The 25,873-nt window shown below is 51.6% G+C and overlaps 9 protein-coding genes across 9 annotated transcripts; 7 read left to right on the top strand and 2 right to left on the bottom strand.

Annotated features, from left to right (window-relative positions):
* Window positions 1-1,090: 1,090 nt before the first annotated feature.
* On the bottom strand, window positions 1,091-1,748 carry N7477_001030 (GFA family protein; the record flags this gene model as incomplete). The annotated part of the gene is made up of 2 exons (XM_056962693.1): window positions 1,091-1,394; window positions 1,483-1,748. The coding sequence occupies 2 exons, from the start codon at window positions 1,746-1,748 to the stop codon at window positions 1,091-1,093; spliced, it is 570 nt and encodes a 189-aa protein (XP_056827696.1).
* A 1,398-nt stretch (window positions 1,749-3,146) lies between these two features.
* Window positions 3,147-5,606, top strand: N7477_001029 (nitrogen permease regulator 3 family protein; the record flags this gene model as incomplete). Its single annotated transcript, XM_056962692.1, has 3 exons — window positions 3,147-4,191; window positions 4,242-4,714; window positions 4,758-5,606. 3 exons carry the CDS (start codon window positions 3,147-3,149, stop codon window positions 5,604-5,606), a joined length of 2,367 nt encoding a protein of 788 aa, XP_056827695.1.
* A 2,433-nt stretch (window positions 5,607-8,039) lies between these two features.
* On the top strand, window positions 8,040-9,877 carry N7477_001028 (La domain family; the record flags this gene model as incomplete). Its single annotated transcript, XM_056962691.1, has 2 exons — window positions 8,040-8,261; window positions 8,300-9,877. The coding sequence occupies 2 exons, from the start codon at window positions 8,040-8,042 to the stop codon at window positions 9,875-9,877; spliced, it is 1,800 nt and encodes a 599-aa protein (XP_056827694.1).
* A 1,829-nt stretch (window positions 9,878-11,706) lies between these two features.
* N7477_001027 (SPFH domain-containing protein) lies at window positions 11,707-13,063 on the top strand (the record flags this gene model as incomplete). The annotated part of the gene is made up of 2 exons (XM_056962690.1): window positions 11,707-12,188; window positions 12,253-13,063. 2 exons carry the CDS (start codon window positions 11,707-11,709, stop codon window positions 13,061-13,063), a joined length of 1,293 nt encoding a protein of 430 aa, XP_056827693.1.
* Window positions 13,064-13,735: 672 nt separating this feature from the next.
* hir1 (putative histone transcription regulator Hir1) lies at window positions 13,736-17,273 on the top strand (the record flags this gene model as incomplete). The annotated part of the gene is made up of 7 exons (XM_056962689.1): window positions 13,736-13,772; window positions 13,893-13,967; window positions 14,080-14,298; window positions 14,365-16,192; window positions 16,276-16,831; window positions 16,881-17,130; window positions 17,182-17,273. The coding sequence occupies 7 exons, from the start codon at window positions 13,736-13,738 to the stop codon at window positions 17,271-17,273; spliced, it is 3,057 nt and encodes a 1,018-aa protein (XP_056827692.1).
* Window positions 17,274-18,000: 727 nt separating this feature from the next.
* Window positions 18,001-19,606, top strand: N7477_001025 (YchF/Obg family ATPase; the record flags this gene model as incomplete). The annotated part of the gene is made up of 3 exons (XM_056962688.1): window positions 18,001-18,075; window positions 18,276-18,833; window positions 19,055-19,606. 3 exons carry the CDS (start codon window positions 18,001-18,003, stop codon window positions 19,604-19,606), a joined length of 1,185 nt encoding a protein of 394 aa, XP_056827691.1.
* A 280-nt stretch (window positions 19,607-19,886) lies between these two features.
* On the top strand, window positions 19,887-20,592 carry N7477_001024 (translation machinery-associated protein 20; the record flags this gene model as incomplete). Its single annotated transcript, XM_056962687.1, has 3 exons — window positions 19,887-19,900; window positions 19,974-20,114; window positions 20,202-20,592. The coding sequence occupies 3 exons, from the start codon at window positions 19,887-19,889 to the stop codon at window positions 20,590-20,592; spliced, it is 546 nt and encodes a 181-aa protein (XP_056827690.1).
* A 363-nt stretch (window positions 20,593-20,955) lies between these two features.
* On the bottom strand, window positions 20,956-24,421 carry N7477_001023 (RIC1 family protein; the record flags this gene model as incomplete). The annotated part of the gene is made up of 7 exons (XM_056962686.1): window positions 20,956-21,750; window positions 21,800-21,877; window positions 21,938-22,275; window positions 22,335-22,602; window positions 22,653-22,770; window positions 22,822-23,963; window positions 24,119-24,421. The coding sequence occupies 7 exons, from the start codon at window positions 24,419-24,421 to the stop codon at window positions 20,956-20,958; spliced, it is 3,042 nt and encodes a 1,013-aa protein (XP_056827689.1).
* A 258-nt stretch (window positions 24,422-24,679) lies between these two features.
* On the top strand, window positions 24,680-25,829 carry N7477_001022 (uncharacterized protein; the record flags this gene model as incomplete). Its single annotated transcript, XM_056962685.1, has 3 exons — window positions 24,680-24,682; window positions 24,740-25,725; window positions 25,781-25,829. The coding sequence occupies 3 exons, from the start codon at window positions 24,680-24,682 to the stop codon at window positions 25,827-25,829; spliced, it is 1,038 nt and encodes a 345-aa protein (XP_056827688.1).
* Between the last annotated feature and the right edge of the window lie 44 nt (window positions 25,830-25,873).

Here is a 25,873-nt window from a genome sequence, read left to right as displayed (position 1 = left end):
AAACAAGACATGCATATGGCATTCCTCGATCCTAAGATATACGTGTGGAAATCGTCTACTTTTAAGTTTCAGCCTTGTCTGACTACACTTTACTTTACAAATTGCACCAAGCACATTGCCGAACCAGCGCTAACAAAGTATGGTTCAGGTACATAAGAACTCTTCACTTCCTCTTCCCCGTTGCGGCATGAGCCTAGCATGAAGAAATTTTGAACGAACGGGCGGACATAACGTCTCCATCTCCCTGCGCTCAATAAAACCAGAGCGTACAAACTCTGTGGGTGTATGGGAATGGATTACTTGTTGAGAACTCGTCACCTGATCCTTTGCCCATTGTCACAACGCATTGATGCCGAGCAAGATGAATCATTGAACATTGATCTAACTCGCTTTGATTCTAGGTATTTTACACTTGTTTCTCTCTTGCACACACTCGACATGGCCTTTCTATCATGATGAACATGTTATTCACACTGTTGGACCTGGGTACTTCGGTATTTTGGGGATGAACATTAACATACAAAATTCTGATTTAATGAGGTGAGTTGCCATCATTCCAAGCCGACCCTTTCCTATGCTGACTTCCTAAAGCCTGAAATAGTTGCCATGTTTTGATTCGCTTCACTAGCTTGCATTGTGCTTGAAAGCCGTTGCTGACTCGATGCGATCAAATCATTTAGGACCTTGAAATGCCTTGTAATACCCTTGCTACCATTTGTGAGTGTCGCCGTCTTCTGATTTCTACCCTACTGTCTGATGAACCCTAAAATTCGCTGTGTTCTTTCCGAATCACATTGACGAAACAAATTTTATTTCACCTTGGAGAACTGAACCTTTCAAATTCTCACAATATTTCACTCTTGTCTTGTTGTGATCTCATGCTAATACGCATTTCAGATTCGTTCGATACCCTATCATAGTTTCTAATGAAATCTTTTTGATTATCATCTCTCTTTTTCTCAAGTAATCCCGTAGTTCTTCCAGTAACTCGTCCCTCACAACTCCTTACCCTTCCATCTTGACTTCTCTGCTCCGTCCCAAATACCTCGCTCGAATCACAACTTATATCAGATACTACCGTGAGTTTGATTCACTCGACGAAAACCCCATGTTTTTTATGCCACCCCTCGATACTATCCTCGTTGTAAAGCTCATGCACACTCTTCTTCCCCTCGGGCCACCGTACCCACTCCGGCTTCGATCCACCCATAACACAGACCATTTCATCCGGTACGGGCAGCTCGGTATCGATAGCAGAAGCAAACGGATGAATAAGTTCGGGCCAGTGGTGATCCCACAGCCACAGCATGGTGCTGCAGATCGAACAGAAGTTGCGCTCGGAGGAGCAGCGCTCTTCGTTAGGTGTGCCACGATCTTTAATTCCGGAGTATTTTCTACAAGAAATTAGTCATTGGGGTTTCCTGAGCTGTTTGGATTACCGTTGGACACATAATAGGTACGGCTTGGGAGTATAGAGCGTACTTGATCAGGTCCTTGCCTTTGAGAATCTCGAGGCTGTCGGCGATGCCGCCGAGGTTTACGCTGCCGCTGTATCCGCCGACCTTGCGGCAGATGCTGCAGGCGCAGAGCTGGTATGGCACGGGCGTCTGGGACTGGAGGGTGAATTCGATGCCGCCGCATTGGCAGCTTCCCTCGAGTTTCCTGGGTTTTCTGTTAGTGCCGTGGAAACGAGGGATAGCGGATTGCTTGAAAAACTGAGTTATAGGGAACAGTTCATACATAGGCATTTTGAGATTCAATTGGTTTCTCGATAAATGAAATGGGAAAGTCTTCTTGAGGTTGGAATGATCAGATGTCTAGGTGACTGGGACTCGAGTACTTTAAAGTAACCAGATCCAGGTGATCCGACTGATATATATACTTCTGCCAATTATGGCTGCGTTCCGATCAAACCGAGCAATGCCCTCAAACAAAACGCTTTGCAACCCTGATTGACGGAATCATATCAAACCCCGCTTTACCTTCCACCTCCTTCGCAAAAGCAGGTCCGAGTCCTGCTGTATTCTATCGCAGAATACATCATCGACCACATCCTGCAACGCTGGTTGGCCGACTTGGTGTTTGACTAGTTTGCTCTGTTTGTCTCCAAGGCCGAGATCCTGCGCTGCCTTCACTTCGCTGCACTGCATCTTACGATCGGGTTCACTATTGATCTGCTTAATCCACTGAGATTCTCACTTGCCGAAATTGCCCAAGATGAGTTTCGGAGCCCCCGGAGGTGGCTCGATCAACTACAAGCCCTCACCGTGAGTCCTTGCCGCATGCCGTTCTCTTTGCGAATGTCGCTGTTTCACAGAGAACATGCTATCCTCTGGCGTCTTCGTCTACGGACGCTCTTGCTAATTTGGTGATTTATTTTGAAGGCCTGAACGCGGTAGTTTTCCCCTCGATCATGAAGGTGCGCAAATCGACTCGGACGGATCATCTGGTTCCTGTGTTGATGCAAGTCCCAACAAAAGAGAGCAAAGCTAATGGGCTGGCTGGCTTCTAGGAGAGTGCAAGCACATTATCTCTGGATACTTGAAATGTATCAAGTCCAACAGGGGCACCAACGATGAGGCGTGCCGTAGACTCGCCAAGGATTACCTCGCCTGCCGGATGGACAAGTACGTTGAATGTCGCATGGGCCGAGAACATATCATATCGCTTTCTTTTCTGAGAGGCATGATTGAGGTGCCAGATCCATGATGAAAGATATTTTGCTGATCGATTCGTTCTCCGCACAGGAACCTGATGGCACCGGATAACTTCGAGAACCTGGGCCTCATTTTCAAGGAGGACCAAGACAAGAAAAAAACACCAGCGCAAGGGCCGACACAAGGGACGGGACAAGACAAATAATTAAGCCATTGAATGTTAGACATGGTGGATGAATTGTACGATATCCAAACCGGCCACTCTCAACCAGGATAAGACCTGGCATACGGGCGTTGATTGAAAGCATTGTACATACAAAATGTAATATACTCCTAAAACGAGAGCATCTCAAAACTCCATTCATCAGATCATCACGAGCACTGTGATCCCCCCAAAGTCTACCCAAATCGGCTCAAGCTTCCCATGCGGGGAACCCGCTCCGCCCAGCCACAGCTTCTCGTCTCCAACCTAGACGATCCAAGACCCCAATGTCGTCAATCGCCCGACCACCAGACCCATGTCTAGTCGCAATAATCCTAATTGTCCGCTCGCGTACCGGTCCCCGTCTCGTCTTCCATTACCCACCGAACCCTTTGAGTGAAAACCGCGTAAAGACAACCACCAAGGGCGGGCGACGCATCTCCCGCACGCGCACCAGACAAGGCGGCAGAAATACCGACTCAAGCTCTAGCTCCGAGAGTGGACTCAGTTCCGATGAAGATGAGGAGGAGCGGGAGATCCACGCTGCTGCGTTGGGGTCTGCGCCTGCAATAGGTCGCCGCGCGAGCAACTTCGGTGTCGATGACCATGCCTCTGTCGCGTCGCTGAACACGGAATCGCACCGGCCTGGATCTTTAGGTTCTGGGCGAGTCTCCTCATTGCGGAGGCAAAGGGGCGCGGGGTCGGATATGGAAGATGATGAGCATGAGGGCTCGTTCCGGGCGCCTTGGGAGTCACTTCTTGGTGTTCCTGGGAGCGTGTGGGAGAAATTACTCAGTCCATCGAGGTCATGGCATAAGAGACGATTTGAGGTCGGGATCAATGATTTGGCGCTGATTGGTTGGCCTGTTTTCGTACGTGAAGATGGGAGCTGGCGCAAGCAGCGGCGAAAGAAGACGAAGAAGCCTCGTGCCGAGTGGGAAGGTGGGGAATTGGGACATAATGAGACTGAGGATGGTCAAAGGGATGAGGATATGGTTCTTTCGCCTGAAATGGTGGCTAGTGTTGCTTCTTTGGCTGATTCGGCGGTTTCACCGACGGATACTACGAAGAGGGCTTCCTATGCTAGTATGAAGCATGGGAAGCATGCTGATGGATCGGCGAACTCGGATGATAAGGACCATATGACGATGTTTAATGTGGTTTTTGTTATGGATCCTCCTCTGTTGGAGTATTCGATGCGGGTCAAGGAGATCTATGAGAACATTATCAAGAAATTTGCGAAAGCTCTCAAGTGGGAGCAGGCTCGCACAGACTATGTTTGGAGGGAATCGCAACATATTCTGCAGCTGAGACGAAAGGCGCGGGAAACGAGTATGTTTCATCTCCTTGTTCTTTGAACACTCTACTAATCACCGTACCAGAAACATCTGTGCACAATCTCTATTCGGAGTTGATACAGCAGTCCTCTTTGGCACGAGCAATGTATACCGTCTACTCGAGTATCTCAGCATCGAAAATTGCATCCGTGTCACTCAGCCACGACGTTTCCATTTCCTTGCAAATCCCTCCACTTACTTCTACACCATACCTCGCGGGACCAACAGACAAGGCGTATCCGGGTCTTTGGTTGACTACCGCCGACAGCGCAACACCAGTGGATGACCCGGGTGCTGACGAGAACAATACACCTCATCAAGTTCTTGCAAAGCACTTCGCCCTGCTCCTATTGGATAGTGAGGCATCTATCATCAAGGACGTTGAGCTTTCAGGCGGTGCTCTTGCTCCTGCGCTAGCCCATTACATTCGATGCTCAAAGCCCACCAAGTCTTTTGCGCAGATATCAATGTCTTCGGGAATTCCGCTTTCTACGATCCAAATGCTGGCAAGTCATTTGGTCTCACTGGCGCCGTGCCCGAGCCATCCCCCCTATTCATCAGCGAGACACGTACATTGTGTCTCCTAATTGTGACTTGAGCAAACTAGAAGTCGCAACCATCGCCTATCAGACGGCCTTCCCTACCTTGCCTAGCTTGCCGAAGATGCTCTCTGCCCTGAGTGGCACGCCACGTCCCTACAGCAACTTCATCCCAAGTAAGGATCACAAGGAGGCGTACTTCAATATCCTGGCATGGCTCCTCCGTGGTGGCTGGGTCACGCAATTGCGAACATTCGCTCGTATCAAGGTAACGCCTGAAATCAAATTGGCTGTTGAGACGGCTCTCCGAAAAGAAGAAGTGGATCGATATCTCGCTAAAGCCAGCTCCAACGCCGGGGTTGATGAGGAATCGACCGATGATGAAGACGACGCAAGCTCATCGTCTTCGTCTTCACTGGCCAGCCATGGCAGCGGCGAAGAGACACCCATGCCGGGCCGAAACGATCCGCAGTTGCAGCTCCGGACGTCCCATAAGCTCCTCGACCGATCCACAGCCCTGCGACTCTCATCTCTTATCCTCTCACCTCATCGTGCCTCCCCACTCGAGTCCCGCTGGCTCGACGAAATTGTCGCCCGGTTTCCAGATAAGTCGGGCCCTAGACGATCTCTTGAAGCGACGAGCCCGGACATCGCGCCGAAGGATATGCACACCCTCCTGCAAAAGTATTGGCCTATATTCTTGAAATACTTCAACGGCATCGACGCCCTGGAAAAGATCCCCGTCCGGGAGACCCTGAAGCGGAAACTAGTTTGGCAGGTGCTAACGCGCCTTGGATTCGTGACTGGGCCGATGGGAGCGGTCGAGTTAGATGCAAGGGAGCAGGTGCTGGTCAGTGTCCGGCATTGGTAGATATTTCACCCGTGCATTTTTGATTAAAAAGCCTGGCGTTCCGGGATGTCAATTTCACCTTCACATACCATACCAATTTCAAGTTCGATCCCATACCTTGCCTTTGAGATCTTGATCATCACTAGGAAGATCGCGTAATACAGATACCCCATCCCACGTTCCAAGGTCCCCCTGCTGTATTTGGATTACACATACCCACACCATTCCGAGGGATTCCGCTGCCCTCTGCCCTAAACCTGCCTCTACCGATGAAAATCCGCGACATTCAGTAAATTTTTTTTTTTTCAAGATTAGCCCGCCTAGTAATTAGGAAAGAAGAATTACAGCTTTGTACCACAATGCGAGAGATCTTGCAACCCCGAGCAAGATGGTGTATGAGTGCGAACCTAATTATGAGCAGGTTCACGTTCGGTCGCACAAAGAACCACGGCTGAGCATAGGCGGCTTGGGCTGTAGCTAGTGCTGACTACGGCTCTAGTTATTACCCAAGTAGGAGATATTCTGCTTTAGTCTCACGGTACAATCATCTGAATCAGAATTGTATTACGTATACCCCCGTGTACCCGTCAGGTACCCGAGCGTTGGCCGATTCACACATCCGAGATTCTCCACGAAAAGGATACACGATACACAAAAATGAAGTTCCAAAGACTATTATCCGACACTACCAAGGTGGGCACCTATGTAGAGTGTAATATTACTACAACTTCACGAACTCAATGAGCGTTCTTCGTTACACGACAAGTCAACGGAATTGTGCCCAGTGACCCCCCGGGGCTCAATCGGCGGAGGGGCTCCGGTGGACCCCGCGAAGGGTGCTAACGTTAAAAAAAAAGAAGTGCCGTTGAATCTTCTACGAGAGTTCGGAAAAGTGTGACACACACATCGCACACTCCTGGGGCACTTCCGAGTAACTAATTGAGATATAGGGCACTATTGGGGTAGCTGTCCACTGTCGAATTTGGTGCCTTTACTTTTTACCTATTGGTTAGAGAAAGCGATACTTTCGCGTCCCCCTCACTTCTAGTAGAGATCCCGAAGAACTGCTCAATTATACACTATCATTGGATTATAGATGAGGCTCGTTGAAAATCGTCATCGGTGAATGACCTGTGACAATGTAGTGTATAGGGTTAGCCGAGGCCGGGATGACGGATAAAAAGCTTACTTAGTTTTGTTCTCAAGGAAACATTAAAATGAGACGACAGTAACTTTGAGTAACCGGTTGTAACGAGAACATCTAAAAGATAATTTTCAATGAGCTACAAGTACAGGTGTAGAAACTGTGTAATCGTTCCGGGCGTACGGGAGGGACTCGGATTTCCACACGGTCTCCATATTAACTAGGAGAATTTTTCTTATGCGAAATTCCACAACCAAATTCCGCCGGTTCTAACATCGAAAGATATCAAGTTTGAAACGTTCGACAGGCGCAAACTGCGGATGTTCTTTGCAAATTGATTACCTGTAAGTACCAACACAACCCTGTACCCAAATAATAATTTTGCGTTCCTCCCTCTTTTACCCTTCACCACTCCCCTCCCCTCCAACCCCTCCGGGCGTTTGTTTCTTCCTCCCTTCGCGCCGCATTTCCTTGCTTCATTCCTCGTCTTCACGCGAGGCCTGTTTCTTGCTTTGGTACCTCTCCTTCCCTGCGGATCCAGAGAACCGAGATTCTCCTCATCTCTCTCATCCGATCTCCGATTCGCGCGCTGCTCGTGTGTGTGGTCATCTTTTTCTTTCTCACATCGCTTACAAGGGGCCGATCCCTCTCATCAGGAACCCGATACGGACACTTGTGCTCGCATCCCCGTTTCGCGTGCTATTCGTCGACTGGACATCTCCCGGCCGTCGTCATCCTATACGAGATTCGAACGTGGTTGGACCGAGACAAGGAATTTTCGTGGCATTCCGAAGTGATTTTGTGAATTGAATCGTGCGCGCCCAAGGCTCGACCTTTCTTGACACCGGCTTCGACATTGACTAGGCTGCGCCTTCTCTCTGTTATTGAGGAATTTTTTTTTCCTGCGCTCCCGAGTCGATCTGTGTGTTCCGCAACTTGCAGAGATTCGGACCCTTCCTTCTTCATACCGAGACCGACGGTTCCATCAATGCTATCCGTGGTCTAAACTGTCAACACAACAGACACGCCCGTCCCAGATCATAACTACGTGTTTCCGACTCCCCCGCACTATTTCCTCCGATTTCTCCGCACCGTGCCGAGTGGGAGTGATTTGACACAGAACCTGCGTGTTGGTGGGGTTGCAAGAAGGTGGAAGCTTTCTTCTGAATACACCAGTGCCGGAGTTTCGTGCGTGGACATCCTTGGAGATTTCTAGGCTCCTTGAACGGAAATATCTCCGCTTCATCGCACTTCGAACCGGATTTTCACCTTGAAATTCACATCGTGATTTTAGTTCCAACGAGCCCACAATGAGCTCTAACTCTGCATTTTCATACGCGCAAGCCGCAAAGGGTTTGCAAGGATCCTCTGTTCCCAGCAAGACGGCGTCGGAGCCTGAGAAGGCTGAGCCTAAGATGGAGGAGCAAAGCAATGGTGCTATTGCGGAACCTGCGCCCGTTGCCCCCAAATCCGAGACACCGCAAGATGTCGAGAAGTCTGCAGTTGAGCCAAAGGAGGCTGAATTTACGACCGTCACTAGCAAGGCGAGATCGAAGGCTGTCAACTCCAGGACCGCTTCACCAACCGTGAACAACCGGTCGAATGTTCAGTCGAGGAGGGTGATTCTTCGAGTACACCCAACGGCAACTCAGAGGCCTCTTCAGAGAAGAAGGCTCAGGCTGATGGAAAGACTGATAAGTCTGAGGATGGCGCTGAAGGTTCCAAGGACAAGTCGGATAAATCCGAGAAGTCTGATAAATCCGAAAAGGGCGAGAAATCCGAGAAGAACACTCCTCCTAAGGAGCTGAAGGCCGCTCCTCTACCCTCCGTGAACATCTGGCACCAGCGCAAAGAGGCACAGGATGCCAGATCCAAGACCGCTCCCGCTACACCAGCCTCCACCGGCAAGACCACCGAGACCCAGCAGGATTCGTCCAAGGCCAACCCCAAGAAGAAGGGTGCCGATGGTGTGACCGAAGGTGCTAAGGGTGGCAAGAAGACCGAGGGTGGAAAGGCTCTTCCCGCTGTTGGAGATGCTACCGCATGGCCTACTCCTGAAGTTGCCCTGGGTGAGGAGAAGAAGAAGGCTCAGGAGAAGACAGACAAGAGCCCCGTCATTCGCCCCCACGGCAAGGAGAAGTGGATGCCCGTCAACTACGTTCCCACTGCTGTTTTCAACACTCCCCTTCCTACGCCTGGCAGCGGTAGCCGTGGTGGCCGCAGAGCCACTCGCGGTGGACGCGATGGCGGCCGTGGAGCTGCTCACGGTGCCGGTGCTGCTGGCGAGAAGGCTGCTTCCGGGCAGGCCACTCAAGGAACAGCCAAGCAGGCCGCTGGTGAGCGAGGACGTACTGAGGCTGACACTGGACGTGCCGCCTCGTTGCCCGCTCAGGCCAGACGCTCCGATAGCGCCGAGGCTCCCGCTGAGGGTCGCAAGGCCCAAGCTGCCGAGCGCGGCCGAGCTACCCGCGGTGCTGAGGACGCCGCTGTCTCCAACGGAAAGCAGACAAATGGCGAGAATAGCCGTCCCCAACGTGATGGCAAGCAGTTTGCAAAGAACCAGGAGGCTCGCAACTCTCGCGCTGCGAATCTGGCTGTCGACCCCCATGCGGCCGCTCGTGTCAATGAGCGTCGCACAGAGCCTGGCTCCAAGTCTGCTGACCCGGCTGGTTTCCACGAGTTCAACCGTGAGCGTGGAGGGCGCTCAAACCGCGGCCGTGGTCCCTATGGCTCCTTTGGTGGACAGAATGGCCAGTTCGGCAACATGTCGAACAACTTCGGCAACCCCAAATTCGGAGGCTTCAACGACCGCCAGCGCTCTCAGAACGGGGTGCCAAACGGCTCTCAGCAGGGCAACCGCATGCCCTTGAGGTCACCTTCATTGCCAGCTTCTGCTAGTCCCTATGGTTATTACCCCAATGACATGAATGTCTACGGTTATCAGGCTGTGGCTCCTGGCCCGATGAGTGCAGTTCCTTACCAGCAGTACATGGAGCCCTTCTCACTCATGCCTATGCTCACTATGCAGCTGGAGTATTATTTCTCAGTTGATAACCTGTGCAAGGACATGTTCCTTCGCCGTCACATGGACGGCCAGGGTTTCGTTCCTTGGGAGTTATCGCTAATTTCAAGCGTGTCAAGTCATTGACTGAGGATTTCGAGCTTCTCCGCCACGTCTCTCGTGGTCTCCGAAACGTTGAATATCAGGTTGGCGAGGACGGCCTGGACCGCCTCCGCTCCCGCGAGAAGTGGGCTCAGTGGGTCTTCCCTGTAGACCAGCGGGATCCCTCTGCCCAGCACGACGGTGTTGCTCCCAGAAACTACGACAATGTTCCTTTCAACCACCACGCCGAAGGTGTTTCCAATGGCTTCAATGCGACGCGGGAATTCATCCCTAACGGTAACGGATCTCGTGGCTCTCAAACGCCGCTGTCTTCCGCCGCTCCTGAGTTCATGCCATCAATGCTGCCGACGCAGAATCAAATTGCCAATGTAGGAGACCCCCGTGGATTTTTAATACCATCACCCTGTTGAAGCCAGCCTCAACAAGGCCCCTTTCTCTTGCGATCCCTTTGGCAAAACGGTTATTAACGATGATTCTTCAGCGCGCCGACTAGAATCGCATCTGCCGAAGACATATGACTTCTGTTCTTGGACGACGGAGCAACCTGCTGGGTATGCTAAAATATCCTAGCGTCCAGCTTGGATGTCCCAAACCGCCACTGATTGATTCTTTCTCGTATGCCAGCTTCAATGCCGATCCCACCCACCGTCGAGCAGCAAGCGATGTGACCTCCGACAACTCCCCTCTCTCCCCTAATGCTCCGCCTTTGACGCCCAGAAAATCCGATTCACGTCACCACAAAAAGTCCGTTCATGCCCGTAACTCATTCGATATCTTTCACAATACCGCTTTCGGGGCTCAAGACCCACGGGTCACCCCTTCATCGCATGGCCTTTCCACAGGCCCTCCTTATCGTTCCTGGTCTCAGCACCTTACGCGCAATTTCAATTTGCAACTGTACAATGAATTTCGGCGTCTAGCCATTGATGATCTTTTCACACGACACAACAACTATGGAATCAACGCGTTGACTAGGTTTTACCACAATTGTCTAACCAGCCGTTATTCTCTTCCTGACGAGGTAATTCGCGACATGGTGCGCTTATCTCATGCCCCATTCAAGGATTGCCATTCTGTCATCAAGAACCTCCTCAAGTTGACCATGTCGACAGGGGTAATAGAGATTGACAATCGCCTCAAGGCTGGCTATTACTTTGATCTTGAGTATGGACCTGACAAAAAGGCGTTGGAAGGACTATCGTCGTTCGAGATGATCTTCGGGGTTTTTTTTCTTCATCCTTTTTTCTTTGCTCATTTTCCGCTCTTTCCGCTCTTCCCGAAAACGTCTTTCTCTCCTCCGTTTTATCCCCAAAGGAATTTTGTTTGGGTGTACCTTTTTTTGTGCATAAGTCAGGTTGTTCAGAGTTTCTTTTTCTTTTTCTTTCTTTTTCTTTTTTCCTTTTTTTTTTTGGCTGGGTAAATGATATGCATACCATCGTCCATCAATATTTCTCGCTAATATATGGTAAAATAAATGCAATTCGTAGATGCGGTTGAGGTTCCTTGATAGTTTCAAAGCTTTCGAAGATGTTTTCGGATTCTGTAGACATTGTTCAAGACGGGCGTTTGAGCCTATTGATTTTGTCCCTAGATGACAAGCTCGGAACCTACACAGCTAGAACAAGACTATTGTACTTAAGAATTATGAAAGCTTTGCTTGCTACAAAGTCTCAACGGGACGCCTTATCTTCCACCTAGAATCGCGCAAACAAACGCGTTGCATCGAGTGCGGAGATAATCGTCGCCTCAGGCGCCAACACCTGAAGCCGAACCTCGTTCCACCAGCTCGTCCGATCCAGCTGACCTTCCATCTCCTCACCAGTTCCCAATCCTCCCTCACAAGATACCCACAAATGGAGGGCGCATACCGTCAAAGCTCGAGACTATTAAGGTCTCGCAGCTCCACTCTTCTTCAACAGGGCCGCCGCCTTCCCCGAACCACTGCGGTGACTGCAGTACAGCAACGAGCTCTCACGAATTCGCCCCGCAGTCTCGCCCCCGAATCCATTTTCAGCAACTTCGCATCTGGTCAGCCGCAACAGGGCGGTGGCCACGTTACTTACTTTAACAATCAAAAGACTCTCCCGGCCAACACCGTTGTGCGTTTCGTGCCCCAGCAAACAGCATGGATCGTTGAGCGTATGGGAAAGTTCCACCGGATCCTGGAACCTGGTCTCGCGATTCTGGTTCCTTTCTTGGACCGCATTGCCTACGTTAAAAGCTTGAAGGAGTCGGCTATTGAGATTCCGAGCCAGAATGCCATTACCGCGGATAACGTCACCCTGGAGCTCGACGGCGTCTTGTACACGCGGGTATTCGACGCGTACAAAGCAAGGTGCGTCATTGGAGACTCTGCAGGCTGAATGATAGGGAAGTGACTAATTTTGGATGGGATGTAGCTACGGTGTTGAGGATGCGGAGTACGCCATTTCGCAGCTGGCGCAGACGACCATGCGATCCGAGATCGGACAGTTGACTCTGGACCACGTCTTGAAGGAGCGTGCCACTCTCAACACGAATATCACACAAGCCATCAATGAGGCTGCGCAGGACTGGGGTGTTGTCTGCCTTCGATACGAGATTCGAGATATCCATGCACCAGACGGTGTCGTCGCCGCCATGCACCGCCAAGTCACCGCTGAGCGATCGAAGCGTGCCGAGATTCTCGACTCTGAAGGTCAACGCCAGAGTGCGATTAACATCGCCGAGGGTCGTAAACAGTCCGTCATCTTGGCATCTGAGGCGTTGCGCGAGGAGCAGATCAACCGGGCCACTGGTGAGGCCCAGGCTATCCAGCTTAAGGCACAGGCTACCGCCCGTGGAATCGAGGCCGTTGCCCGTGCGATCCAGCAGGGAGAGGAAAACGCCCAGAGCGCTATTAGCCTGAGCGTCGCTGAAAAGTACGTCGAGGCTTTCGCGAACCTGGCTCGCGAGGGTACTGCAGTTGTCGTTCCCGGCAACGTCGGAGATATGGGTGGCATGATTGCTAGCGCCATGTCTGTCTACGGCAAGGTCAGCGAGACCCAGGCTAAGGCTCTTGCTGCCAAGGCTATTGGTGCCCAAGAGGCACCTCGGTCTGCCGAGCCTACCCCCCGAAGTCACGCCGAGGAGCACCTGGATAGTGAGGTCGCGCCTATCGAGGAGCACTCAAGTGGCGTTGCACAGAGTGTTCTGGACAGCTTCGATGAAGCCAGCCAGCAGAAGAGGTGAACTCTTCAAGTAAGACGACAAGTATGATCCTGGACCTTTTCATTTCCCTACGTTTTGCATCTTCTCTCCGTCAAGCATTGCCATGGCTATATCTGTACCACTTTCCCCGCTCAACTTTTTCGTTTCCTTGGCAGCATTGTTTCGGGAGTCAGGCATTACTTGCCCAGTGGAATCGGTGACCCGAGATCTGTATTGTGTACATAGGGACATCGTGGGTATTGATCCAAGACGAAGAAAGGAAAAGCGTGTATGATAGTAATTTTGAAAATATTTGAGATGTTCAATTTGTATCGAGCAGCTAAGTGCTTTAGTGTAGAAGTCGAACGCGAAAGGGAGCTCGGGCCACGCGCCAAACGGAGATCGCGACTTTTTGATCGCGCCCTGTCCACCCTCCACCCTGCACCCTTTCATCCACCCCTCCCGGTCTGTCGGCTGTTCATACAGTGAATCTGTGTGCTTATACGGGATTTCCTGGCTGGGATCTACCTCTACCCTGCGAGTGCGATGTCCACATGAACACCTGACCTTACCACCACCTCCGCCCGCCTTAAATTTCCCCCGGTGCTAAGCCGCAACGCTCAAGCATTCCCTATTGTCCCCTCTCCCATTCAACGAAATCGGTGCTATCCTCGCCTGCTCTAGAAAGGTAGCGCACTCCGCGCGCTCTGCGCAATGCATATCATCAAGCCAGTCTGGCTCACTCATGGAGGTACGCTCTTTGCGACAGCCCTGTCTTGATGGCCACGGGGTGTGGGATCGTGCCCCGTCTGACAGAATTTGGGCAAACATTTTTCTCGGAGAGCTAGACTGACATCTTCGATCCAAACAGGCGAACGGAAAGACTTTGAAGTCTATAGTTGCGATGTATCGCCCGATGGAAAGAGACTGGTGACTGCTGCTGGAGGTGAGCTTCCTGGATCTTTGAATGGGCACCACAGGCTAGAAGAGAAGCTAGGCTGCAGCAAGCTTGCTTCTGGGGAACTATCACTAATGTACTCGCTATTTCGGTGCGCTAGATGGATACGTTCGGATCTGGTCTACAGAGGCCATCTACAACACAGGCAATCCTGAGTTCGCCGATAAGCCCAAGCAGCTTGCGTCTATGAGCAACCACTCCGGCACAATTCATACGGTTCGCTTCTCACCGAATGGGAAATATCTTGCATCGGGAGCGGACGATAAGATTGTTTGCGTTTACACTCTTGATGCTAACCCGCCAACGCACTCGACATTCGGTAAGCCCTGCAAAAGTTGGAAAAACGAAGAAATCAGGCACTAACTACTCTGGAAACGGGTTGTAGGTTCCGATGAAGCACCTCCAGTCGAGAATTGGCGTACTATCCGGCGATTGATCGGGCACGACAACGATGTCCAGGATTTGGGGTGGTCGCACGACTCATCGATTCTGGTTTCCGTCGGTCTCGACTCGAAAGTGGTTGTGTGGTCAGGGCATACTTTTGAAAAGCTGAAAACGATATCGGTTCACCAGAGTCATGTCAAGGGTATCACTTTTGACCCAGCAAACAAGTACTTTGCTACCGCCAGTGATGATCGCACTGTTCGCATCTTCCGATTCACCTCTCCAGCCCCCAACTCTTCCTCTCACGACCAAATGAACAACTTCGTCCTCGAGCAAACCATCTCCGCCCCATTCGCGAACTCTCCACTGACAGCATACTTCCGACGCTGTTCATGGTCACCCGACGGAATGCACATTGCGGCTGCAAACGCGGTCAATGGCCCTGTCAGCTCAGTTGCAATTATAAATCGTGGATCTTGGGACGGTGATATCAATCTCATTGGCCACGAAGCTCCCGTGGAAGTCTGCTCGTTTTCTCCCAGATTATATTCAAGGGAGCCCATCAACAAGAATCCGCCTGATGGCCATGCGGCGCATTATATCACTGTAATTGCATGCGCGGGAGCGGACAAGTCGCTAAGTGTTTGGATTACGAGCAATGCTCGCCCGATCGTGGTCGCTCAGGAAATGGCTGCTAAGTCGATGTCAGATTTGGCTTGGAGTCCTGATGGCAAGTGTCTCTTTGCTACAGCTCTGGATGGCACCATTGTCGCGGCTCGGTTCGAGGATGGCGAGTTAGGCTATGCCGTGGAGATGGAGGAGAACGAAAAGTCTCTGACCAAATTTGGAACCAATCGCAAGGGCGCCGGTATTACAGAGACCACCGATGGTTTACTGCTGGAAGAGAAGAGTAAAGCTGGTGAAATAAAGGGAGTCGAGGGCCGCATGGGCGCGCTGATGGGAGATGGCCATGCTGCCGCTGAACCTGCTGTGAACGGAGGAACAGCACCGCAGCCATCGAATGGAACAACTCCCGCTCAAGCACCTTCTCCTGCGGCCGACACAAACAAAGCCCAGGCAAACGGGACTGCGTCAACACCGAATGCTTCCGCGCCTGAGAAGGACAAACCTGATCCCTACCAAGCTAAGCTAGAGAAACTCAAGCAGCGTCCGACGTACACAAAAGAGGGCAAGAAGCGTATTGCCCCTCTCCTTGTCTCTGGGGCCGGAGCTGGCGAGTCTTCACTTCCTCAAGCTCGCCTCATGGCTTCAGTAAGCAGCCAGGTAAAAGCCGATGCTCCAACATCTCTCGTTGACCTCTCGAAACCATTTGACGGCTTGCCTAAGGGTGGGTTAACGGCTCTTTTGCTTGGCAACAAGCGCAAGCTTGCCCAGCTGGAGGGCGATGAAGACGGCCAGGCTGAGAAACGCGTGGCTGCAGCAAGTCAAAACGGTGCAACGCCGATCATGGCCAACACTCCCGATGGTCTTCTGCCCGCTCAAGTGCAGCCTGGAGCCAACGGCCAGCAACGAACCCCAGAGTTCATCCGTCCTGCAGTCATCAACCCTTGCATGTCGGTCAGCCAGCTCCGTTTGGCCGTTCCCAAAATCCGTACCCACATACTACGCGCGCTTGATGCAAGTGGGAAGCCTACCGAGCCGCCAGCTCCTGGAGGAGGAGACTCAAGTACCAAGTCACGAGTAGATGTAGTGTTCGAGGCTCGCAACCCTTCACTAGCCAGCTTGACCGGCCGGGCTGTGGACCGCGAACCAGTCCGTCTCACACTCTTCCGTGGAGAGCAGCCATTATGGCAAGACTTCCTTCCCCGGTCTGTTCTCCTCGTGACAGGAAACCAAAGTATGTGGGCCGCTGCCTGTGAAGATGGATCGGTCTATCTCTGGACCCCAGCAGGTCGCCGGCTTGTCAGCGCATTAGTTTTGGAAGCACAACCAGTCATTCTGGAATGCAACGGCCCTGGATTCTCTGCATCTCTTCTGTGGGCATGTGCTACGTCTGGAACGTGAAGCATCTCTCTTCTCCCCACCCTCCCGTCTCCCTCCAGCCCGTCCTCGACGCCGCCATCCACACATTGGGCGCGAATCCTACCGCTGCACCGGCAATCACAGATGCACGCATCAACTCCGAAGGTCGCGTGGTCGTATCTTTAACCAATGGCGAAGGCTACTCCTACTCCCCATCCATGTACACATGGCAACGCATCTCAGAAGCTTGGTGGGCCGTCGGCAGCCAGTACTGGAACTCAACAGATGCCCCTGTCAGTAACCTTCAAGCAAGAGATGCCCAGCAAGACACCAAGGATGCCAAAGCAGCCGTTTCCGCTGGTATCATCCCCTTCCTTGAGCGCAACACCACGAATGAAACGCTTCTACGTGGTCGTGCGTACTTCTTGCAACGACTCGTCAAGGTTTTGTTATCCCGTGAAGGCTACGAAACCTTTGAATCAAGTGTTTCTATCGCCCATCTCGAAAACAGACTCGCTGCGGCATTGTCTTTAGGCTCTAAAGGAAGAGTTCCGCCTATACCTGAACATGTACGCCAAGCGCATCGGCGCAGAGGGATTGAAATTGAAGGTCGAAGAGCTACTCAAGAGCTTGATCGGCGGTCTCTTTGAAGACGACGAAGGCACTGAGGCTATCACAAAGCTTCAGGACAACGAGCGCAAAGGCCGGAACTGGCGCGAGGGCTCAGAAGATCTTTGTGGCTGGCCACGGGAAACGTTATTGAAGGAGGTGATCCTGGCTCTTGGTATGTTCTTGTTTTCACTGCTATTCATCCAGTCTGCTCACGACTTTTTAGGTAAATACCGCGAGCTCCAGCGCGTCACTGTTCCATATGCTAAGCTTCTGGATATGGTGGACCGCGTGGATGGCGATGCGATGGATCTATGATGACGTTTGCTCTCGCTGGTTTTCTTCGATTTGGCGTTGACATTTGCTACATGGGCTTGGGTCGGGGAGGTTGCATTTGATTTTCCACTCCACTGGTAACCCGCAGAGGAAGCTAGCTTTTATTCTATCCATGTCTGTATTTGTAACAAAAGCTAGGCAATGCCTGATTATGCAAAAGCATACAATGACATATTTATCCTGGGCCAAGGATGGTAAAGTCACAACTAAAGGTTACTATATCTGGCATACCTTTTGAAGCCCCAAGTAACTGGAAAATCACTCCATCGTCTTGGACCTTCGTCTTAGCCCTTAAAATTTCGTGCTATAAGGTTTGAATCCATAAAGAAAGATCCTGGAAAACACAAATCAGCGTATAGAAGCACTGACGTAAAGGGCAGGGCTAGCACTTCACGTGGGCGGTAGCTCAAGTCAGGCAGAAAACTTCGATGACATGTTGCACCTCGTCGTCTTTGCGATTGTATCAAGCCACTCTCTTACTTTTCTCCTCATATTTAACCCAATTGACCCTGTCCACTACATTTGTGGGCACTCGACATCACGTCTTTCCCGACCACCTCCCTTTTCTTCCTTCGTATCGTCGATCGATCCGCAGCTGGTCCTGCTTTCACCGCGCGCCATCCTGCGCCCGCTTCCGCCTTCCCACCTCCCCCACCTCCCACCTCTTTCCTGTCGCTTCTACTCGAGCAAGAAAAAGAAGTCCAATAAAATGCCTCCCAAGAAGGCTCAAGTTCAAGAAAAGGTCCTTCTGGGCCGTCCCGGCAACAACTTGAAGAGCGGTATCGTATGTGAGCAGTGTCCCCACCCCTTTTTGTGTTCTTTTTTTCGCACAGCACAGTCCACTTTTTAATTCCACACAAACTATTTAAGCCGAGCTTTCCCCCCCCTGTTCCCTTTCTTCCTTTTTTTTCCCCTTCAACCACCCCTTCAACCACAAAAATTGGTTAAATTTGCTCTTTCGACATGGACTTACGATGATTCCAGGTTGGTCTTGCCAACGTCGGCAAATCTACTCTCTTCCAGTCCATCACCAAGTCCTCTCTGGGTAACCCGGCCAACTTCCCCTATGCCACCATTGACCCCGAAGAGGCCCGTGTCATCGTTCCCGATGAGCGGTACGACTGGCTCGTCGACCACTACAAGCCCAAGTCGCAGGTCCCCGCCAACTTGACGGTGTATGATATCGCCGGTCTGACCCGTGGTGCCTCGACTGGTGCTGGTCTGGGTAACTCTTTCTTGTCCCACATCCGTGCTGTCGATGCCATCTTCCAGGTCGTTCGCTGCTTCGACGATGCTGAGATTATCCACGTTGAGGGTGACGTTGACCCCGTTCGTGATTTGACCATCATCAGCGAGGAGCTCCGCATCAAAGATATCGAGTTCGTCGAGAAGGCTCTTGAGGCTCTTTCCAAGCAGACACGCCGTGGTGGCCAGTCTCTTGAGATGAAGAAGCTGAAGGAGGAGGAGGCTACTACTGGCAGAGTCCTTGAGTGGCTGAAGGAGGGCAAGAACATTCGTGATGGTGACTGGTCTCCCAAGGAGGTATGTGAAAAATTCTCTTCCTTATTCTTTCCCCTTGCACACTCCATTACCATGATGAATAAGCGCCATGAGCGCGAAATAAACCCAGCTCGTCGATGTGACCTCATTTATATTCTGTAGAGGGCACTATGAGAAGAAAGTTTATACTGATCTTTGGAGTTTCTTTCTTTTTGAAACACTCAAACCTGTTATGATCATCTTGCTGACAACAATGGTTTTAGGTCGAGGTCATTAACCCCTTGTTCCTTCTCACTGCCAAGCCCGTTGTGTACCTTGTCAACTTGAGCGAGAAGGACTACATCCGTCAGAAGAACAAGTACCTTCCCTCTTTGTTCGAGTGGATCAAGACCAACTCTCCCAACTGCCCCATTCTGCCCATCTCTGCCTGCTTCGAGGAGCGTCTTACCCTGATGAAGGATGATGCCGCCGCCGAGGAGGAGTGCAAGAGGCTCGGCACTAAGTCTGGCCTGCCCAAGGTTGTTACTACCATGCGTCAGGCTCTGAACTTGGCCAGCTTCTTCACCACTGGTACCGATGAGGTCCGCCAGTGGACTATCCGCAAGGGCACCAAGGCCCCTGCCGCCGCCGGTGTCATTCACACTGACTTTGAGAAGACCTTCATCCAGGCTATCGTGTACAACTTTGCTCTCCTTAAGGAGCTTGGTGATGAAGGTGCTGTCAAGGCTGCCGGTAAGGTTATGACCAAGGGCAAGGACTATGTTGTTGAGGACGGTGATATTCTCCTCATCAAGGCTGGTGCTGCCAAGGGCTAAATATTTTGTTGATACTATGTCATCAACATCTGAGCGTCGCCCCGGTAGATAGTTGTTTCAAATTAAAAATATCTATTCCCCACGAAGACGTGAATGCTTTTAACCCTGTAAAGAGTACATAGCTCGTAAGTCCAGCTCTATTCGAACAAGACAGTTCTAGCAAACAAGCTCCAAGCTCAAAAGACCGAGCGCTGCAAAATGTAGACAATGTCACGTGATACTCCCCGCGCATCCCACTTCACGCACTCGGAGCATTCAGTGACCTGCAACAACCAACATCATGTTCAAGAAAGAGTGAGAAGACTCTCCGAGAAGCCATAAAAACCTCACGAAATGCCCACCATGCTAACAAAACCCCCAACGCCAGAATCCCGTCGAGCAATCGCTCCAAGGTCAAGTCCTCCGTGCAGCGCGGCCTGCGCCAAAAGCTGCTGGAGACCTACCCGGGCTTCGAGCCCTACATCGAAGAGATCATGCCTAAGAAGGCATCTCTAGAAGCCGTGAAGCTGTATGACCCCAATCTACATCTCTTGATTTCTCCGTCACACCCCACCATCAGCATATGCAAAGAAACCAGAAACTAACACATCCCCAGCCCCGAGCGTACAACTCTGTACACAATAGACTCAACACCACTCTTCTTCCAACCCTTCGACGGCCCGCCCATCCCGCATCTCAAACTTGTGCACGCCTTTCCCTCCGCCCTCCCAACCATCCAGATCGACCGCGGCGCCATCCGCTTCGTCCTCTCCGGCGCTGCCCTCATGGCTCCTGGCCTGACGTCCCCGGGAGGTCGCCTACCGGACGCAGAGCATGCGCTTGAGGCGGGGAGTATCGTTGCTGTCAAGGCGGAGGGCAAGGAGGAGGTCTGTCTTGTTGGTATGCTTAAGCAGGGTACCGAGGAGATGAAGAGCAAGGGCAAGGGCGTCGTTATGGATGAGGGACATTTCTTGGGTGATGGTCTTTGGAGGATGCAGTTGGATTAGATTTGATATGGTGCAAATATTAAGATACCAAGTTGGGTTCCCGGGACATGATATTTACCTCCCCACCATCTAGGATGTGTTATGGGACTTACGATGAGAAAATGAAATGACAAAATGACCTGGATTGGGCTCTTCATGGGGTATTTTTTGTCTCTAATCAGGCTTGTTGGAGTAATCCGTACTTCCGAGGTATGAACTGAGGGGAGTGGAATACGTGAGATCCGTGCTTGTAATGATTCAGTTTGAGATAGTGATCTGAAATGGGAAGTTCACTTCCTCGAAACTCTCCATATTCGAAAATTAATTCACTAAATTCGATTTATATACATGAAGCTTAGATATGCACAGCTTCGAAACACCATATTACCCATCTCGACTGTCCACAGAACGGGGATAATCATCCGAAACTTCCCCATCACGCAGACTTTGTCTCGAAACAGACCCTGTAGGCGACAAAGATGACCAAGAAGGCGTCCTTACAGGCAAACTTAGGCCAAGTCCCTTGACACTAGCTGCCGAGCCAGTCCTAGACGGCAACCCTGAGCCAGCACTATTCATACTTGGACGATGGCGCAACCCCACACGCCCAATGGCTCTCTGAAGCATCTCACCCGATGCATCAAGGGCAATTAAGAACCTAGCCAGCTCGGCACAGAGTTCCCAATCACTCTTTTGCGACGCAAGACCTATCAGTCTAACGACGTATTCCTCAATTCGGCCGTCGTGGCCCTGTTCCTCGTCTTCGAAAGCCTGGAGGACGAGGAGGTATCCAACTGCTGTTTTGAGGGCGTCGAGGCGGAGGGCTTGTTCGAAGAGGTCTTTTGGCGGCGGGAGGTAGGTGAACAGGGTGCGCCAGAAGCGGAGCTCGGTTTTGCGAGTGCATTGAACGACGATGTCGAGATATTCGCGGGTTGGGAGGGTTGCTTGAAGGAAAGAGATGACTGTTGGAAGAAGAGGACCTTCATGGACGTTTGGGTCGGTGGATGTATTGGCGCGGGTTGGGTTGTCGACTTCTTCATCGAGGACGTGATGTAGGAGGATTTCAAGGCCATGGGCGAAGTAAGAGAGGTGGGAGAAATGACGGCAGAGAGATAAGGCAGCCGGAGTGCCGAGGTTTGTGAGGCTGTATTGGAGGAAGTACGGGAGGAAGAGATGTGTCTGGAGAATGTCAGTAGAGGAATAGCAGGAGAAAAGATGGGCGACGTACTCTGATAGCAAACTTGAGACTGGTAAATGTTACATCTCGTCGTTGTGTCATTTCGGATTCCACGCCCAGAACGATGCCCTTGTTTAGAAGCACGGAAAGGGGGTAGAAGTCTCAGGGGATGTTGAGCGGTGCCGGCACCGTTTCTTGTTGCAAAACATCTTGGACGTCGTTCCATGCCAGTAAGTCCTTGCCCCGAAACGTCCACAAAGAGTCTCGAAGGGAAAGACTGCTATGAGACGGACCAAGCGTCATCTCTGCAGATGGGCTTGCTGGAAGAGATTCGTCGACTGACGGAGAAAAGTTGAAGGAACCTTGATCACGCATCAAGATATAGTATTCCACGTCTTGTGAAATAACACGCATATCATATTTGAGATCGCCCGCGTCCGACACTGTTGGCTGTAGCAGAACGAGGTTTCCATCAACAAGGAGAAGCACAGATGCGACCTTGACATCTTGAGACGGGTCACCGTTGCCTGATTGATTATTATTAGAATCGTCTGCTTAATCACTGTGCGAGGGAGAAACAACATACGCATTTGTTCCTCGGGCAGAACCCAACTGATCGCCCTTACTCGAGTCGGTGCCCGGACAATGCCATTGAAGGCAATTTGACCAACAGGCACGAGAGTGATTTGAGGCTGTGTAGAATTGATCACGTAGTGATATAGGATGTTGTCGTATGTATAAACCAGGAGAGAATCCTCCCCAGAGGGCCCAATGAACACCACAGGTGCTGGAAGATACTCGATGAACATGATCGAGTTGTTGTTCAAGGCTGCCTCGCGCGAGTAGAGACGCACCTAGTGAAAGGTCAGTTAGGTGAAGAAAGATGGCCCAGATAATAATATACCTCATAAGATCCATCACTTTCGACGGCAGCAATTAAAATATGTCCGTACCAGCACATTCCACCTCGAACCGCAAAAGAGTTCTCGACTTTGGAGTCTTCGAACACCTTCCATCGACCACTGTTCACACTATAGTGTGCCAGTCCACGCCTGCCAGCGATTGCCACATACCTTCCATCCTGGGACACAACGCACGATCTGATCGGCCATTGGGAATGAAGGTATGCCGGGGGGTATTGCGCATGATGCCACAGCGAGTCCTTGCCAGAGATGGTCATGAGCTCTGGAAGATCATGCCCGCGGTAGAGGATAAACTCGGTACCGGTCTGAAGCAATCCTTGGGCGAGATTAGCCGCAGAGAAGCAGCCGGTCAGTGCACTGCGAGCAGTTTCCAAAATCCAGAGTCGTCGGTCGTTCTGTCGTGACAGAATAATGTCGGATCCACCGCCGATCCAGCAGCCGCTCGAAACGCCTGTCAGCCAATCTTCACCATTTGACTCTGCCAAAGTAGGATCAACTGTGAAGCTGTTACCACCGGGTTTTCCAAAGACACTCCATGTTGTCCAGCCATTCTCATAGCCTGCGAAAAGACAATATCCGTCTGGTGAATAGCTCATGAAAGTCAAGGCCCCGGTAGTAGTGGGGGAAGCTGGGAGCTGCAGCTTCTGGGATAGCGGCACATTTCCCATATAGTCTTTGGCAGTGTACACCCAGATCTCGCCATTTGCACAGAACACAGTTAACAAGGAGAATCGAGCATTGACGGCCACCTTCACGGCCCTTTCGCCATCCTCCTTGGGGTTGTGAAAGCAATGCCCGTGGAACAGTTTCTTAGGTGCATCCAGATCCTCTTGAACATCGTGAGCTCGTTGCACAGCATAAGCCTGACCATGACTCGTGAGCCAAATGAGAAGGTTCATAGCACGGTCATAGACCATATCCGCCACCGCAACCTTTCTTGGTATATCCAGAATGCGACTCAGTAGTTCCGAAGTAGTTTGCGTTCCACTGGAATCCGGGGCCCAACGAATACACTGGATAGCAGGCGGCTTCATAGTAGCAACGACAAGCTCCCGATCCAAGGCCAGCGCCTTGACAATCCCTGACTCGATCTTGATTGCCATTCGGAACCTGATACTTATATCGCCGACAACATTTGACTCTTCGACGGCGGCAAAATGTGCTAATTGTTGGCGGCGCGGATGTGTAGAGTGATCGAAACGTTGCTGGTAGACATGTGTTGCTGGGTCGGACGCTACCGAGTAAGTCAGGAGATAGCCCCCCGGATGTTTGTACAACCAATATTGTCGAGTCTGGGTGCATTAGAAGTGCTGAATTTGAGCCGTATGTCTTCAGCGAGTACAAGGACCGAACTATCGCGGCCACGACGGCAGTTGGCTGTGACAACCATTAATATCGAAGCTCATCAATTACGTTCCCAAGGTCAAGATCAAATCCCTGAACATACCCTTGTTTGCCATAGTGATATAGAAGACTCCGTTATTGTCGCAAACATATGTCCTGAGCGAGAGACGCAGATTCCATTGACCGGTTCTTGCTCCCATCTGGGGGTCTCCGAGTTGACCGACGGCTTGAGTTCATTGCGCTCAAAATTTGAAGATTGCGTGTCCTCAGTATCGTCTCTGTTATCTATCGAGCTTCTGCATTCCGCGTTCAGGCTGGTATCCTTGAGACGTCCATCTGAGGAGACATGGGCGATGTCTGGGCCATTGACCGCGTAGACCCGGGGGACCCCATTAGGCCAGTACATGGCTCGGCTGGCGAAACGGGGAATTTGTATTAACAGTGGAGCTCATTCAAGCCCATCTCGCTCCAAGGAAATGACAAAAACGGAAGCTTCCACCCGCAAATTGTTCAGTGCAAGGAGGACATGAGCTAAACACAGCCAACGAACGCGATAAGCGGTATCACGTGCGGCAAGCTTTCCTCCCCCCGCATTCTCTTCTTTTTTCTCCCCTGAAAGTGATTCTTGTTCATCAATCATTCGTTATTTTTTTGATTTGAGATCATGGTAATTCCTCTTCCGGTGGAAATGACAGATTCACGGTGCTAATCGCGCGATGTCTAGGCCCCGAACGAAAGCAACAAGCGTCTGGCTTTGGCCATCATCGACTTCCTCGGCGGCAGCCTGAAGGACGGTACTCTCACCGCCGATGATGCCGAGTCGATTGAAATCGCCCAGTCATGTATCGCCGATACCTTCAAGGTTGACCCTACCGATGAGGGCGCTGTGAAGGATGCTCTTGGAGGACAGTCCCTCGCCGGTATCTACAGCGTTTACGAGAAGTTGCGCAGCAAGTCTTCGCCCCAAGCCGATGCTGGAGCTTCGCAGCCCCAACAGCCCAAGGTTGGCGCGCCTACCCCCGAGTCCGATAAGTTGAAGTCTGAGGGCAATGCTCTCATGGCCAAGAAGGATTACCCCGCCGCCATTGAGAAGTACACCCAAGCTTTGGAGATCGCCCCCGCAAACCCTATCTACCTTTCCAACCGCGCCGCCGCTTACTCTGCCTCCGGAAAGGCTGACAAGGCCGCTGAGGATGCCGAGATGGCCGTCTCTGCTGACCCTAAGTACTCCAAAGCCTGGAGTCGTCTGGGTCTCGCCCGCTTTGAGCTGGGTGACTACCGCGCCGCCAAGGAAGCTTACGAGAAGGGTATTGAAGCTGAAGGCAACGGTGGCAGCGACGCTTTGCGCCGTGGTCTGGAGACTGCTACACGAAAGATCGAGGAGGCTGGCCGTGCTACCGAGCCTCCTTCTGAAGAGTTGGACTCTGCTCCTGGCGCATCCCGTGGCGCCGGCGGCATGCCGGATCTCTCCTCGCTTGCTGGTTTGATGGGCGGTATGGGTGGTGGTGGCGGTGGCATGCCCGACCTGAGCTCCATGATGAGCAACCCCATGTTCGCTAGCATGGCTCAGAACCTCATGAGCAACCCCGATATGCTCAACAACATCATGAGTAACCCTCGCATGCGCCAGATGGCCGAGAGCTTTGGCCAAGGTGGTGGCGGCATGCCCGATATGTCCAGCCTCATGAGTGATCCTAGCATTGCGGAGATGTAAGTTTTGATTCGACAAGTACACTGTTAGAATTAGATACTAATTGAATTGCAGGGCTCGCAACATGATGGGTGGTGGCGGTGCCGGACGTGGCAGCCAGTAAATGATTCAAATGACTGATGGATGACATTGGAAAAAGAAGAAACG

The sequence above is a fragment of the Penicillium maclennaniae genome (assembly GCF_028827695.1).
Source record: "Penicillium maclennaniae strain IBT 15551 chromosome Unknown utg000001l:1.0-3280838.0:1.0-3283122.0, whole genome shotgun sequence".
NCBI lineage: Eukaryota > Fungi > Ascomycota > Eurotiomycetes > Eurotiales > Aspergillaceae > Penicillium > Penicillium maclennaniae.
This window is presented reverse-complemented; position numbering and strand designations above follow the sequence as displayed.